The sequence below is a fragment of the Hemitrygon akajei genome, chromosome 7 (genome assembly GCF_048418815.1).
Source record: "Hemitrygon akajei chromosome 7, sHemAka1.3, whole genome shotgun sequence".
NCBI classification, from domain to species: Eukaryota; Metazoa; Chordata; class Chondrichthyes; order Myliobatiformes; family Dasyatidae; genus Hemitrygon; species Hemitrygon akajei.
Genome location: NC_133130.1, coordinates 22,571,008 through 22,588,997, shown reverse-complemented (window position 1 = coordinate 22,588,997; position 17,990 = coordinate 22,571,008). Strand labels below are relative to the sequence as shown.

The following is a 17,990-nucleotide window of genomic DNA, read 5'->3' as shown; positions in this document are numbered from 1 at the left end:
GATTCCTTTTCTTCTGGTTAAGACTGCTCTTGTGGTAGGTACTGATTTCTCAAGCTTACTTGCTTCTATTCTTTAAAAAACACACTTTGTACATCATTGATTACTTGTGCCATCTCTTTTGTAGATTGAGCCTCTCCTATCCTCCTTTCTTACTCGCTTGCACACTGAGTGTTATCCTTTCACAAGTGATCTAACATTTTATCACAAATGGCAATTGCTTCAAGTTCTCTTTAGTGCTCTATATCTGTTAATCTGCATTCTGACCCTATGCTCTGGTTCGAGTACCATGCATTGTTTGCGTGTCCCTGCTACATATCATGCGGATGTTCTGTCTGAGACAACCAATCTGCTTGAAACATGATACTGCAGTCTAAATGAGTGTGCTGACTTTCACATTCTGCAAGGTTTCAGCATATTCTGTACAGTTAGTATTTTTTGGTATAATTGAGCAATGTGTTTTGCTTCTTAGTCTTGCACCATTTCAATGCAGAGTTAATAACTGCTGTCTTTTCATTTACTATTTTTACAATATCTGTCATCATTAGCAAACATTAAAGCATAATAGCATGTCAAAATAGGCTAGTATATCTAAAAACAGCATAATTATTTTTTTGAGCTACTGTACTTACCAAAATAGCAGAAGTCATTCGGAAACAAGAGAAAATCTGCAGATGCTGAAAATCCAGGTAATACAGACCAAATGCTGGAGGAACTCAGCAGGCCAGGCAGCATCTATGGAAAAGAGTACAATCGATGTTTCAGGCCAAGACCCTTCAGCCCTCTTTAGTTTAGCAACAATAACAAGGTCACAATTTTGATGTAAAATGACAATTTCTAATTTTTTACTGTAGATCCTTTTGTACAACATCCTATAAGGATGGAAGAGAAACTAAATTGTGTAGAAAGTAAATCACTTGATTTGTGAAGTTACTTAAATTGTAAAGTTTGATAAATAGAGACTAATTGCTTATAAATATTTTGACTCATTTTATATACAGAGACCAGAAGAAGATTCCGAACACTCGCTGTCTACTCAAGATCTGGTACATATTCTTAACGACCGATCAGAATACATCCAGCATTTGGAGGCAGAGGTCAAACTTTTCAAGGTTGGTTCAAGTGTACTTATTTCTCAGATAAGTTAATAATGAGATGTTAGCTCTTTCTACTTTTAATAAAAAATATTTTCTCTTCCTGCCAAAACAATATAGCAAAGTAATAATGTATTCCTACTATAATTTATCCAAGTGTGTCAGATTAAATTTTAGGCACTTCTACAGTCACTATCTATTAAATGAACAAACAGGGAAAAAGCAAAAGAAGCTATCTTTTCCTCCTTATTTTTGTTAAGAATTCAGAAGGAATTTGCCCTTTTCCCAAATATAAAACCTTCTTAAAATTTGCAATCCATTTAAAATTTTTCTACTGACTTGATATCTACTCTATAGTTCAGTCAATTTGAATGTGAAGATATGGGGCCAGAAACTCAATTTTGCCTACACTGAATTGTTGCTTAACAAGGGATATGTTCCATTTTGTTACGGTACCAGAGATGTACATTGTGAAATAAGTTATGTATTTATACAGCACCAACTGTGACCTTTGTATTACCCCTGACTAACCACTGGTAATATCTGCAAGTCCAGAAAATTGTTCAGATTACCTCTGAATTTGCTACCCCACTTTACAGAAGGAAATGTTGACAAAGGTGAACCACACACATATGATGCAATTCAGGATGTGACCAAGGTCTAAGCTGAAATACCACTCAAGGAATGTAGCTTGGGAGGTACATGGACCAAGATGAAGATGCATTTAACATGTGCATGCTGTTAAGATTGTGCATATGGCCTATAGCACTCAGCCATAGATACTCCAATTCACATTCACTTCCAGCCATTCCTGCAATGTCACATAGACTTAATATTATATATTAAGTAATATATTTTATAAGAGAATGTGATATTCAATCATCATCTACAGCAACAGGCAAGATGTGGCTGCGTTGTGCTCACAGATTTGCTCACCAGTTACCCAAATTATAAAGATGACATTATTTTCATATGTAAATCTCTTAGTTGCTCTGATGCCTTAATCTGCTTTGGAGCAAACAAATGGCTAAACTTGTATCCTTGTTACCTTATCCATGAACATAATGTTCTACACTTGTCATTTTGAAGACCCAAATGATTCCACTTGTCCAATGACCTTTTAGAGGGATGTACCACAATGGTGCACGGTATTTGATAGTTGCATTCATTAGTTCAAATCCAACACTGTGCATTAGCAGGCATGTCATTGGCAGAAAAGTCACAGAAAAAAACTCATGCCTTATCCTCCTACGGTTTGTCTCAGAGTCAGCTGATGGACACAATGGCCACGATTCTAAACTGAGCCACAAATGTTACTCTAAATGATTGGAAGTCCACCTGGAACAATCCTCCCACTGGGTGCTTCCTTGAGCAGCTTACAAGTAGTTCTTATTCCTTCAAGCACATTCTTGATATGCCATCATTAACTTACACTAAACTCAATTTCCCCTCATCAAAATGTCTAAGAAGAGAAAGGTGAATTTTCATGAGCCCAATTAGGAAAGAATTACAGTGAAACAATAAAATAAGGCATTCCAATGACATTTACTTTGAATATACTAATCGAGTAGGTTTACAGATATACCTGCTTATGAAGTACAGGCAGTCCCTGGGTTACGTATGAGTTCTGTTCCTGAGTCCGTCTTCAAGTTGGATTTGTATGTAACTCAGAGCATACATCCGGTATCATTTAGCGTCAGTTTGTCAAACGTTTGTCTTAGTATATAGTATATATTTTACCTTTCTATGCATATAAAACACTTAAAAAACGTTTGAATTCCAAGAATTAAACCACTGCATTGCTTAGTAATAATTATAGCTTTCATCAGGTCAGGGCGTTTCACATGCTGCATTATTCTCACTTTATCCGTTATCCTTTAAAATTGTTCCGATTGTTGACCGACTGTAGCCTAACGCTTTTCCAATGACCGATGGCGTTACACCTCTTTCTAAACGCTTTATTATTTCCGCTTTAATATCAATTGCGATCGCTTCCCGTCAATGGAACAGAAACACTGCGGGCGTCGGGTCCCGAGCTCCGCCGGCTCCCGAGGTCCGCTGGGTCCTAAGGACCACCGCACTGAGGCAGGCTAAATGGGACAAGTGGGGGCTGTGCTGGGTTTGGGTTTTCGATCCTCCACAATATTCCATGTGGGTATTTAAACTGGAGATGGCAGTGTTATTTTTTTATGAGGTTGAGTTGCGAGCTCGACATCAACCCGCACGGATGGTACGGGAGTCACTGAATCGACATCAACCCGGCACGGGAGCAGTCTGTCAGTGGATTGAACTCACTGATCTCACTGCGCCACCAGCCGACCGGAACGGTGGGGGGGGGGGGGGGGGGGGAGGGAGGGGGCAGGGTCAGGGTGAATCTTACTAAGAAAAATTTAAGCCAAGTACAAAGTTAAACAGTGTCAATGGCAGCGACTTAAAATGGCGGACGGCGTCACGATCTGACTTGAAATGGCGGATGGCGTTCTCCTTCCTCGGTTTGTAAGTACAAGTTGTCTGTAGGTTGGACGTTCATAACTCGGGGACTACCTGTAGTCTATAATTCTCTTTTCTAATATAGTCTATAATTGACTTCTCTAGTGCCTTTAACACCATCCAGCCCAAGATCTTAAGGCACAAACTAACGGAGGTGGGAGTAGACTCTCACATTTTGGATTGGATAGTGGACTACTTGACAGATAGACCTCAGTATGTGCGGTTGGGAGACTGTAGGTCTGACACGGTGGTCAGCAGCACAGGGGCGCCGCAGGGAACCGTACTCTCTCCGGTCCTGTTCACCCTGTACACATCAGACTTCCAATATAACTCGGAGTCCTGCCATGTGCAGAAGTTCGCTGATGACACGGCTATAGTGGGGTGTGTCAGGAATGGACAGGAGGAGGAGTATAGGAAACTGATACAGGACTTTGTGATATGGTGCAACTCAAACTACCTGTGTCTCAATATCACCAAGACCAAGGAGATGGTGGTGGACTTTAGGAGATCTAGGCCTCATATGGAGCCAGTGATCATTAATGGAGAATGTGTGGAGCAGGTTAAGACCTACAAGTATCTGGGAGTACAGTTAGACGAGAAGCTAGACTGGACTGCCAACACAGATGCCTTGTGCAGGAAGGCACAGAGTCGACTGTACTTCCTAAGAAGGTTGGCGTCATTCAATGTCTGTAGTGAGATGCTGAAGATGTTCTATAGGTCAGTTGTGGAGAGCGCCCTCTTCTTTGTGGTGGCGTGTTGGGGAGGAAGCATTAAGAAGAGGGACGCCTCACGTCTTAATAAGCTGGTAAGGAAGGCGGGCTCTGTCGTGGGCAAAGTACTGGAGGGTTTAACATCGGTAGCTGAGCGAAGGGCGCTGAGTAGGCTACGGTCAATTATGGATAACTCTGAACATCGTCTACATAGCACCATCCAGAGACAGAGAAGCAGTTTCAGAGACAGGTTACTATCGATGCAATGCTCCTCAGACAGGATGAAGAGGTCAATACTCCCCAATGCCATTAGGCTTTACAATTCTACCGCCAGGACTTAAGAACTTTTTAAAAGCTATTATTAATGCTTTTTGAGATAGTGATTTAGATGCATATCATATTTTTTTTACTGAGTTAAGTATTGTATGTAATTAGTTTTGCTACAACAAGTGTATGGGACATTGGAAAAAAAAGTTGAATTTCCCCATGGGGATGAATAAAGTATCTATCTATCTATCTATCTAATTGTCATTCCATGTGACTGGTAATCATTCTATACTGCAAAAGCACAATTCCATAGATGCTGGAAATCCAAAATAAGGAGAAACTCCATAGAGTTGTAGACACAGCACAGCACATCATGGAAACCAGCCTTTCATCCATGGACTCTGCTTATGATTCTCGCTGCCTCAGTAGAATAGCCAGCTACCCCAGACAGTCACTTTTCTCTTCTGCCCTGCTGTTATAGTTCTGTAGTATAAAATGGTCTCTTGACCTGACAATCTATCTTGTTGTGATCTTGCACCTCATTGTTTACCTGCACTGCACTTTCTCTGCAACTGTTACACTTTATTCTGTTATTGCTTCACCTTGTTCTATCTTAATGCACTGTGTAATGATTTGATCCATATCAATAGTATGCAAGACTAGTTTTTCAATGTATCTTGCTACATGTAATATTCCAATTCCAAATAACTGCTCCAAATAACTGAACATTGACTTCTCTAACTTCTGTTAATGCCCCTCCTCCCCTTCTTACCCCATCCCTGACATATTTAGTTGTTTGCCTGTTCTCCGTCTCCCTCTGGTGTCCCCCCCTCTTTCTTTCTCCCGAGGCCTCCCGTCCCATGATCCTTTCCCTTCACCAGCTCGGTATCACTTTCACCAATCACCTTTCCAGCTCTTAGCTTCATCCCACCCCCTCCGATCTTCTCCTATCATTTTGCATTTCCCCCTCCCCCACTACTTTCAAATCTCTTACTATCTTTCCTTTCAATTAGTCCTGACGAAGGGTCTCGGCCCGAAACATCGACAGTGCTTCTCCCATAGATGCTGCCTGGCCTGCTGTGTTCCACCAGCATTTTGTGTGTGTTGTTGTTAACTGCTCAGGGTTTATCTTCAGAGGAAGAGCTAGTTATTATATCAGGTTAATATCTTTTACAAGAAATGGCCCACTTGTGTTTTGAGCATTTTTATGTTTTAAATCCATTATAGGTTATTTATCCCAACTCATTGTGTGGCAGATTAGTGCAACGGTGTGAATTATCCATCTGTGAATGATCACAAGCTCGTAGGAGCAGCTAGGTGGACCGGATGGGAGAAAGTGACTGAGAATTTGGAAGAATGTTCTCTAATTCATTGTCTTTAAGTCTCCCATCAATACTCTGCAGCAATACTCCCATGCATGCAACCATATAACATATATGGCATATAACATGAATGCTGTTGAAGAAAGGATTGTAAAACAGGTGAAGAAAGGAAATTTCAGCTGGATACAAGAGCCTTTCGTTAATGTCAGTAGACGAAATCCTTCATCACCTACAGCCTTTAATTGCTTCTTAAATGTGTGTCTTGCTAGAGCCCCTCTCAGATGCTGAGACTGTATTCCAGATGGACCAGCATCTAGAAATAATAATAAAAACAGGGAATGGTGGAAACACACAGCAGGTCAGGCAGCAGCTGTGAAAAGAGAAACAAAGAAGATGTGCAAAATAGTAATTATGTTTCTTTTCACCAATGATAGTTGATGTGAGATTTTCACATTTTTAAATTTCATAGTTCCAGCATCTGTAGTATTTTTTTCCTAATCTTCATTTATTCAAAAAGTAATGAGTTAATTTTCTTGATCCCCTAGCCTGAAACAAGAATTTGGAGAGATGACACAGCTTGTACACATAGTCCAGTCATAGTTGTGCAACACAGAAACAAATGCTTTAGCTATCACAACAATGACTACTTTTTGCCCATTTACCCACATCAACTCTGTAATGTTCAACACCTTGCCTTTTTCATGTCTTCTAAATATAGTGATTGTATTTGCCTCCTCAATTTCCTCTGAGCAACATCCTGATGAATCTCCTTTGTACTCTGTCCAACACTGCTGCATACTTAACGTGTGCAGTTCAGGTCAACACATTACTTCAACTGCAATCTAATCAATGTTTTGTAGAGTTGACCCATGATGTCCCTACTTTTTTATTCTGTCCCAACCTACAAAGGGAAGCATGCCATAAGCATCCTTCTCTACCCTATCCAACTGTGACTTAATTGCTTGTGACTGGAACTAAGACCAACATAGGAAATTAGGTTGCTGCTATGAAACTGTGTGTTGGCGCATGGCCAAGTGGCTAAGTGATCTGAAGGTTGCTAGTTTGAGCCTCAGCTAAGGCAGCGTGTTGTGTCCTTGAACAAGGCACTTAACCACATATTGCTCTGTGACAACACCGGTGCCGAGCTGTATCGGCCCTTGCCCTTCCCTTGGACAACATTGGTGGCGTGGAGAGGGGAGACTTGCAGCATGGGCAACTGCTGGTCTCCCATACAACCCTGCCCAAGCCTGCGCCCTGGAAATATTCCAAGGTGCAAATCCATGGTCTCTCAAGACTAACGGATGCCTATTATTATGAAACTGTAGCTGAACTGCATGTATGTTTGGTAATACCAAACACAAAGGAACAACTGTCTAATCCCATTTATTATTTCACACATACTTGTTACTAGATGCAAAATTTCCTTGTAGTACATTTAAAGGGCTTGAATTTTTCAGTGTTGATTTATGGTTAAGTTTCTGGGTACTTTTTTTAGTTATTACTTATTGCAAAATCAGTTACTTTCAGTTATTGTAAAAAAAAAACTTTGGATAAATGGATCAACTATGATAAATTGCTAATCATAAATAATATATCCTCTTGACACCTACATTTATCTAGGGTTTTTTCCCACTGTCTGGTTTCCTGATTAATGTCCATGACTATTTATATTACCAAAAACTAATGACATTTATCAGTAGTCTGAGAAAAATATTTGCTGTTTTGACATCCACGTTCTTAAAAGTGATGGATTTCCCTCACATTTGTGAAGGGTGATATTTCTTCAGGTAGATATCTGAACATTTATTTATAAATCTGCCTGAAAAAAAATCATGTTTGCAATGTTTTTGAATTGTATCCATGAGAATTTGTATCCATGAGAATTTAAAATGGGTGGGGTTATAATGTAGTGTCAATATTCTTATGAATTGGCAGGATCTACCGTAGATGCCGGATTATAAGCCGCTACTTTTTCCCCACGCTTTGAACAGCTTTGAACACTGCGGCCTTTACTACGGTGCGGCTAATGCATGGTTTTTTTTCATGCCGCCAAAAACATTTTGCCTCGTAACAGTAGACCAATAAAATTGATGAGTAGTTCACAGAGGTCCAATGAAATTGTACGATAAATCAAGCGCACTTTCACAATTAAATTATTGTAAATCAGTCATTTGTACTCACCCTCATCAACATGGAAAACACTCGAAGAAAAGCATTGTGCTGCCTTTATGGCAGTTATTTAGTTTATAATATTTTCGCTTAGTAATTCATTTGTTAGTATTTTCTAGTTAAAGTTAGAAGTGTTTTAAGTATATTTGTTTTCTGTACTACATCCCGGGATGCTATGACGTCACATCCGGTTGTGGGAAAATACCGGTTTGCGATAAATGGAAAGGTGGGGGCGAGCGCATTAGACCCGCGCGAGAACGCTGCTTTTAAGTTAAAGGCGATCAATAACTTTTCCTGGTAGGCTGCAGTATATATTTTTTTACCAGTCGTTAGGAGATATTGGAATGTTGTTCGTGCACTGTTCAGTAAAAAAGTATACGCAACGTAATTTGTGTGTTACCGATACGTATGTATATTTAAAAGTAGCCGTGTTACAGGCACGGTTCGAAAAAAAGCATTTGCAATATGTATTTGTTTATGTTACCATACGGATTTAATTAAAAGTTAAAAAAATCCTCGCGTGTAATATCTTTCTGTGTAAATATCTCATATTACAACATGGGACACCTGCGGCTTAAAATCCGGTGGGGCTTGTACAAGTACAAAATTGATTTTCTTTCTAAAATTAGAGCCTGCGGCTTTTAATCAGGTGCGCTCTGTAGTACGGAATCTACGGTAGTTGTAAAATGAGTGGCCACTGTGTAAAGAAGGATCAAGGAGACTGAGTTTACATTCATTGCAGCTGAGAAGAATGAGAGAGATAGGGAGGCATAACTGGAGAAGAGATGGCTTCTTAAACTGGAGAGTCTACAACTAGACGGTGTTATCTCATGGTGATGAGTTGACCTTTAGAAACAATAGGAAAAAATTCCTTCACTTGGGGGTTTGTGAGAAGTCATGTCTAATTAAGTTGGAAGAAGTAATACATAGTGTGGTTAAAAGGTCAGGCAATGAATGAACTCTTGGATTTCCAAAGGGCATTTGATTAGGATGCTATTGCGAAGTAAAAGCCATAGAACTATAATATATAGGCCATTTGGCCCATCATGTCTTCTCTGCCATTTCATCATGGCTGATCGGTTTTCCCTCTCTGCCACAATCTCCTGCCTTCTCCCCAAATCCCTTTATGCCTTGACTAATTAAAATCTATCAATCTCCATCTTAAATTTACCCAATGACTTGGCTTCCACAGTCACCTGTAGTAATGGAATTCCACAGATTTACCACTCTCTAAAGAAATTCCTCATTACAGTTCTAAAAGGACACTCCTCTATTTTCAAGCTATGTGCTCTGGTTGTTAGACAGTTCCACCATAGGAAACATCTTCTCCACATCCATTCTATCAAAGCTTTCCACCTTGCAATAGGTTTCAATGAGGTCACCCCTCATTTTTCCGTTTTCCGGTGAGCACAGGCCCAGAATTATCAAACACTCTTCATATGGCAAGCCTTATAATCCCGGAATAATTTATGTGAACCTCCTTTGAACCTTCTTCAATGTCAGCACTATCCTTTATTAGATAAGCAGCTCAAAACTGCTCACAATACTCCCAAGTGAGGCCTTACCTGTGCTTTATCAAGTCTAAACATTGCAAATTTGCTTTTCTACTCTAGTCCTCTTAAAATGAATGCTAACATTGTTTTTGCTTTCCTCACCATAGACTCAAGCTGCAAGTTAACCTTTAGGGAATCCTGCACAAGGACTCCCAAGTCCCTTTGCACCTCAGATTATTGAATTTTCTCTCTTTTGAAAATAGTCCACACTTTTTACCAAAGTGCATGACCATACACTTCCCAATACCGTATTCCATCTGCCACTTCTTTACCGATTCTCCTAATCTGTCTAAATCCTTCTGCAGTCTACCTACATCCTCAAAACTACCTGTTCCTCCACCTGTCTTCATATCGTCTGCAAACTTTTCTACAAAGCAATCGGTTCCATCACCCAAGTCATTGACATATAACATAAAAAGCAGTCCTAACCAAGACCCCTGTGGAACACCAACCAGAAAAGGCTCCCTTTCTTCCCACTCTTTGCATCCTGCCAATTAGCCGATGCTTTATCCATGCTCATATCTTTCCTGCAATACAATTTGCTCTTAACTTGATAAGCAGCCTCATGAGTAGCTCCTTGTCAAAGGCCTTTGGAAAATCTAAGTGCACAATATCCACCAATTCTCCTTGTCCTCCTTGTTATTTCCCCAGAGAATTCCAACAGACTTGTCTAGCAAGATTTTCCCTTGAGGAAAGTGTGCTGACTTTGACCTATTTTATCATATGCCTCCAAGTACCTCGAAACCACATCCTTAACAATCGACTATAATATTTTCCCAACTCTTGACTAACTGGCTTACAATTTTCTTTCTTCTGCCACCATCCCTTCTTATAGGGTGGAATGACATTAGCAATTTTCCATTCCTCCAGAACCATGGTAATGGAGTTGCGACATCGGAGGTAACTTATTCGTTTATCTATATAGCAGGAAACTGCAAATGGTTTTTTTTTCATTGGCAAAACGTAACAAGCAATATGCCTCAAAAATCTGCACTGTTGCTTCCTCTTTGAATGTACAGAAGGTATGGTTACTAAATGTTCTAATGATACAAAAGCTATGCAAAAAAAGTAAGTTGTAAAAAGAACATAAAGAAGTTATCAGTAAATGGATAGGTCTGGCAACTAGAATATAATATATGGAAATGTGAAATTGTCCATTTTGTCAGGAAAATAAAAATAGAAGCATATCATCTAAATGGCTGGAGATTCTCAGATCTCAATTTCGGAGACATAGGGGTTTCCCAGTGCATGATTTGCATACAGGAATTGATTATAAAAACTAGCGATGTTACTTATTGCTTTGGAGAATTGAAAACAAACAAAGGGAGATTGAGACTCCTGTCCATGAGGGCCTTGATAAGATCAGAATTGGAGTGTTGCATACAGTGTCAGTCTCCTTGGAGTTTAGAGAGTGAGAGGTGACGTTGTTGAAACTTCTATGATTCTGAGTGGTCTTGACATTGTGGAGGAATATTTCCAGTTATAGGAGTGTCCAGAACTAAGAATCACTGCTTAAGACTAAGGAACTTCTTACTTAAAACAGATGAGACAAAAAATTTTCTCTTCAGTCTTTGGGACAGAGTCCTTGAATGTTTTTAAAGCAGAAGGTGGTAAGTACTTAATAACCAAGAAAAGGATGGAAATACAGAGTTGAGATTACAGTTTGTATGGCTTCAGAGCTGTGTATCAGACATAGCTATAAGCAGCACTGGGCCCCATAGGGGACTGTATTGATTTCCTTCCTGTTTACCCTGTATACCTCAGACTTTAGATGCAACACTGAGTCATGACATCTGCAGAAATTCTCTGATGACTCAGCAATAGTTGGGTATATAAAAGGAGGACAAGTGGATAAATATATGGCCCTGGCAGAGGGCTTTGTCAAATGGTGCAAGCCTGTAGAATGACCTGCAGCTCAGCTTTAGTAAGACAAAGGAGATGGTGATGGAGTTTAGGAAGACTAACCCTGCATTGCTCCCTGTTCCTATTGATGGTGAGGATGTGAATGTGGTGAGGACCTACAAGTACCTGGGGGTGCACCTAGATGTCAGACTTGAGTGGAGCACTAATGGAGAGGCTGAGTACAAGAAGGGCCAGAGTCGCTGTACTTCCTGAGGAGGTTGAGGTCCTTTGGAGTACACTGGTCTCTCCTCCTCAACGAAAACGAAACACCACCTATTTGGGACAGATTTAAATATGCTATACAGCAATCAGCAGAAGGGATAATCCGAGTACAAGAAATCCAACACACCAACAAAGGGTGGATAACCCAAGAAATTCTAGAACTAATGGAACAAAGAAGGTTAGTGAAGAATAATGAAGTGCAATACAGAGAGCTAGACAGACAGTCCAGACAATTGTGCGATATTGCAAAGGAAGAATGGCTGAATCAAAAATGTAATAAAGTAGAAGGCCATATTAACAACAGCAAAGAAATGCACAAGAAAATTAAGGAAATTACTGGAATTAAGAAAACCTCCTCTACAGGATGTATAAGATCAGCAGACGGATCCATACTAACAGATCCAGATAAAATATGTGAGAGGTGGATTCAGTACATAGAGCAGCTTTTTGAAGATAATAGAGGGGAACCCCATATATTAATCACCCTAATTCTGGCCAGCTATACCAAAGAAGAAATAACTAAAGCAATGAAAAGCATGAAACATGGTAAAGCCATTAGACCTGATGAAATTTCAGTGGAAATGATACAAGCCCTAGAAGATCTGGGCATAGATATTCTTTTTGAACTGTTTAATGGCATATATGAGCCTAGTGTATTGCCTGACGATCTCTTGAAATCAGTATTTATAATTCTGCCAAAAATTCTTGGACCGATTGACTGCAAAAATTATAAAACAATCAGTCTTATGAGTCACATAATAAAGATTTTGTTGAAAATTGTTCTGAGTCGAATTAAAAACAAATTAAGGTCAGAAACTTCTAAACTGCAATATGGGTTTATTGAGGATAAAGGAACTAGGGACACAATTTTCATACTACAAGTGCTTTCTGAAAGGGCAATTGAATATCAAAATGATGTCTTTTTATGTTTTATTGATTTCACTAAAGCATTCGACAAAGTGCATCATGAAAAATTTTTTCAAATTCTCACTAAACTAAACATTGATGGAAGGGACCAACAACTGCTTCAAAATTTATATTGGAACAAAACAGTGGCGGTAAAAATTGATGATAATATAAGCAGTTGGACTAAAATTCAAAGAGGAGTTAGACAGGGATGTGTTGCCTCATCAGAATTATTTAATATCTCTAGTGAAATGATTCTCAGAGAAATAGAAGACCTAGATGGGATAAAATTGGAGGTGTTAACATCAACAATATAAGATATGCAGATGATACCACCCTAATAGCAAGTACTGCAGAAGACCTACAAATCCTCCTAGACAAAGTAGTACAAATAAGTGCAGATTTTGGTCTAACCATCAACTATAAAAAAAAAACAAACGTACGGTAATATCAAAACAGCAGGATACTCCCAACTTCCAATTGTACATCGCTAACCAAGCAATTGAACAAAAGACCATCTTTAATTACCTTGGTAGCTTTATATCACAAGATGCTAGAGATAAAATAGAAATAAAAAGATTTGCCATTGCCAAAGCCAACTTCCAAAAAATGAAATCCATTTTTACCAACAGATGCATTTCTATGACAACAAGGTTTAGGCTACTAAAATGTTACATCTGGTCAATCTTGCTCTACACTTCCGAAACATGGACTATAACACCAGAACTCCAAAGAAACTTAGAAGCAACAGAAATGTGGTTTCTTAGAAGAATGCTGAAAATATCATATAGAGGTAGGGTAACTAATGAGACAGTACTCCAACGTGCCCATACAAAAAGATCTTTAATGAGAACATTAAATGAGAGGAAACTTAATTTCCTGGGCCATGTCATCAAGAAGGGAGAAATAAAATGCCTTACATTACAAGGCTGTATGCCTGGGAAATGCGGAAGAGGAAGGCAAAGAAGAAATATATGGACACTGTGAAAGAACTAACAAATCTAAATGTGCGAGATATCATTGACGCTGTGAGGGGTTGTTCGATGTGGAAAGCCATGATCGCCCAAGCGTGTAATGTGCAAGGCACATGAAGAAGAAGAAGGTCTCTCCTTCACGTGTTCTACCAGTCTGTTGTGGCCGATACAATCTTCTATGAGGTGGTGTGCGGGGCAATGGCACCAACACGGGAGATGCCAACAGGCTCAATAAAGTGATTAGAAAGGCAGGCTCTGTTAGAGGAGTCAAACTAGACACACTGTGGTAGAACAAAGAACCCTATGGAAAATCCTAGCAATTCTGGACAATGTTTCACACCTTCTGCAGAACAGAGGAGCACTTTCAGTAATAGACTAAGACAACTGTGCGGCTCCAAAGAGCGCTATTTGAGGCCATTCTTGCCCTGGGTCATTAGGCTCTATAATAGTCAATATTATAGCCGTAGAAGTGACCTCCTGTTAGACTGTTTGAGGTAACTTATTTTTTATTCTTTCTTACTTCTCCTAATATTTGTATATCTGTACTTGTAATGCTACTGTGACACTGTAATTTCCTTTGGGAGCAATAAAGTATCTATCTATATCAGAGGTTGGTTTTTTACATGGACTGCACTGCCATGGATGGTAGGAGAGGCTGATACAGTGAGAGATTCCTAAATGGGCATATTGATGGAAAAAAAATAGAGGGTTATAGGCTCTGTAGGGCAGAATAATTAGATTAATCATGGAGTAGGTTTATTTCAGTTGGCACGATATTGTGGTCTGAAGGGCCCATCCTGTATTGTACTGTTCTAAATTTTGCTGTGACGTTTATGAAATAACAGACCAACTTACTCTATGAAAGCAAGTCATGATGGAAATATTTAACAGGTCAGCAACAGCTATGAAGAGAAAAAACAGAATTAATGTCTTAAGTTACAAAGTGGTAAAAGCAGGCAAATCAAAAAGTTTTTTTAAGATGGAGAAAAAGGCTAAAGGAGTTTAAAAAAAAACAATAGAATGGAAGGCAGCAGATATTAAATAACAAAAGAAATGAGGAACCAAGATAGAAGCGGATGGTCGTAATTTGAGTGGAAAAAAAAACAAAAAGAAAATGGATCTAGATCAAGCATAATTTGGTATTCTGGAGACCTTATGGAACCTGGAAAAATCCAACGTGCCTAGTCAGAAGATGAGATACTGTGCTTCTAAATAGTATCTATCTTCACAAGAACCATAACATTGAGTCAAAGTGCTCAGAGTAGGAATGGTATGAAGTCATAACTGACCAGAAACTTCTGGTCATGGTTACAGTCTAGTTGCAGAAGTGGTCACCATATATTTTCTGGCATCCTTTTTCAGAGGATACAACATTACAGTCAGAGAATATAATGCACTAATTGATAAATGTATAAATTAATTGATCTCTTGCCTGGGAAAAGAAATGCCTCTGGCCCTGAATAGTGGGAAGGGTGAAGACTAAATGGGCAGTTAATGTCGTAAGTTAATAGTACGAGAAATAAAATTGTCAGAAATTTTAATTTCATGACTTTAACTGTAATACATGCAATACAGAATCAGAATCAGGTTTATTATCACTGGCATATGTCATGAAATTTGTTAACTTACTATTTGTTAACAATTTATAAAATATTGTTGCATTTTTGTGAATCTCTTGCAACATGGAATTATATTTCAGTTTTATCCTTATAATAAGAAATGCAATTTAAAAGCCACATTCTAATCATGAGGGGCTTTGCTACAATGCACAACGTTACAGTTAGGTAAAAAAGCTTTCCTCTGACTTTACATTTGTCAGCAATATTCATTCAATAATGATGTGGCAGTTACTAAATTGGAGGGAAAAGACAGCATTGCAGTCCAGCCCTGATGCTTGAAAATTATCATTGCACTCATACCAAAGATTAATTCTCCTGAGCACTATAAATTAGAAGTTTCAATATGGTGAAATGCTTAGAAACATGGGTTTCAAATATTTTTATTCAGATTTTGTTGTGTTTCAAAATTAAGTATAGTGCAGCAGTTGCACGTGTACTTACAGAAAATATATTGAATTATTCTTGCATTCAAAATTTATATCAGCTGGTTTTAAAAATGTGATACGATTAAAGGGTATAAAAATGCAATATAAAATTAAAATTAGATATTAGTGTAGTCAAATAGATTTTGCTAATCTTTAATTCCTATCACATATTAGTTGATGTATGCAATGCATATAAATCATTTTACATGGTTTAATTGGTCTCTGAATAGTTTCAATATGAATGGACATAAATCAATGCAATAACTTGACATTGTAAATTGCCACAGATATTGTCTATGGTTTCAACTATGATGGTGATATTCTATCTCTTAATTTGTGCTTCTAGGTGAACTATAGATTTTTAATGCTCTTCCAGTGCTGAAAAATTGGGTATATTTCAAAATAAAAGTCTCATTTCATGTTTGTATAGTAAATTTGAGCAAAATGTTCAAAATAACCAAAATCAATATATTCAATATTCATAATTGCTTTAATTCTCAATGGGGAAAATGGAGTTTTAAATATTCTTTACTAGGCAAAGAACCTAATCTCAGTTCATTCACTGTTAAATGTCTGACATTGCATGTTGTGTATTTTACCAATTCAGGAGGAGTTTACACAAATGAAGCAGCGGGTACAGGTTGTTGTGGTTGAAAATGAAAAGCTGCAAGAAGAACTAAAATCAAGAGCAACTTGTGATGCTGTGAATGAAGCACCAGTGGGCTCTTTTCCAGTAAGTCTGAATCTCCCAGGACATATTGTGTTTTTCAAGATAGAGTAAATGAGGAGAGGACGATTTCTGTAGTGGGGAAGTCTTGGACCAAAGGGCATAACCTCAGAATAGAGCGATGTCTGTTTAAAACAGAGATGAGGAGGAATTTCCTTAGTCAGAGGGTGGTGAATCTGTGGAATTCATTGCCACAGATGGCTATGGAGGCCAAACCATTGGGTATATTTAGAGCAGAGGTTGATTGGTTCTTGGTTCGTGAGGTTAAAGGGAGTAGACAAGAGAATGGGGTTGAGAGGGAATGTAAGTCAGTTATGCAATGCCGGAACAAACTTGATGGGCCAAATGGCCTAATTCCACTCCCTTTTTTTGGTCTAATATTTTAATAACACTACTTTTGTTTTTAACTTATAGTTAAAATGAGAGGTTCATAAACTGAAGTTTAAGTATGAGGGATTTGCTTGTAATCTGTATCTGGTATGCTGGGATTTGGCAAGCTAAGACAGTGATCATTGTTACATGAATATTTTTTACATGAATACTTGCATGAATTATTTTCTCAATTCCACAGTGGCCTAATAGATTACATTGTGTGAAAACTTTCATGCAGAATGAACTTTTATACTCAACCGGGTCACCTGAAGTGGGTTGCTCAGTAGGACTCACATTGATTAGTGGCTGTAATTAATAGTTATCAAACTTGGATTGCTTGTTTGCTGAATCCTGAAAGTCCGTAACGATTCATGCATGACATACAAAAGCTTCTAGACAGAGGCATCAGTGTAGTTTATTGTGTGCTGCATATACTTGCAAGGGAACTCTTTATCTATATTCAAATGATTAACATTTCCTAGAATGCAAAGGGTATTTGCATGTCAAATGAGATTCTTCATGTAGACATCAAATGCCATTTATTTGCAGTTATTTGGGACCTAAATTATAGAATGTGCATAATTTAAGTCAAATGGTTTATGGACATGTACAAATGTTTTGTATTCTTAAGAATAAATCTAATGACTTTACATTTTATTCATTTTGTCCCTGATCAAATTTTGAGCCCTTTTTAGATATGCAATACAAAGGTGACGATTTAACCTTTTTCCTGGTGCTTTGAAGAGCTACTAATTAATCCTATCTCAAAGCTCTTGTAGAACAGGTTTTATTTTTTAAATTAATATATACAGTGCCTATAAAAAGTATTCACCCCCTTGGAAGTTTTCATGTTTTATTGTTTTACAACATTGAATCACAGTGGATTTAATTTGGGTTTTTTTTTTGACACGATTAAAAGTAAAAGACTTGTGTCAAAGTGAAAACGTCTCTATAAAGTGATCTAAATTAATTTTAAATATAAAACAAAATAATTGATTGCATAAGTATTCACCCCTGTTCAAGTCAGTATTTAGTAGATGCACCTTTGGCAGCAATTATAGCCTTGAGACTGTCTGGAGTCTGTAGGTCTCTATCAGTTTTGTACATCAGGACACTGCAATTTTTCCCCTTTCTACTTTACAAAACTGCTTAAGTTCTGTCAGATTGCATGTAGATTGTGAGTGAACAGCACTTTTCAAGTCCAGCCACAAATTCTCAATTGTATTGAGGTCTGCACCCTG

General features: G+C 38.3%; 1 protein-coding gene across 2 annotated transcripts in view; it reads left to right on the top strand.

The window, feature by feature from the left end:
* sdccag8 (SHH signaling and ciliogenesis regulator sdccag8) overlaps positions 1-17,990 on the top strand; it is a 415,760-nt gene that overhangs the window by 31,439 nt on the left and 366,331 nt on the right. For both annotated transcript variants that reach the window (XM_073050489.1, XM_073050488.1), the window contains exons 4-5: positions 999-1,109; positions 16,258-16,383. In XM_073050489.1, coding sequence (XP_072906590.1) covers positions 999-1,109; positions 16,258-16,383 — 237 coding nt within the window. The remainder of the gene's footprint in view (positions 1-998; positions 1,110-16,257; positions 16,384-17,990) is intronic.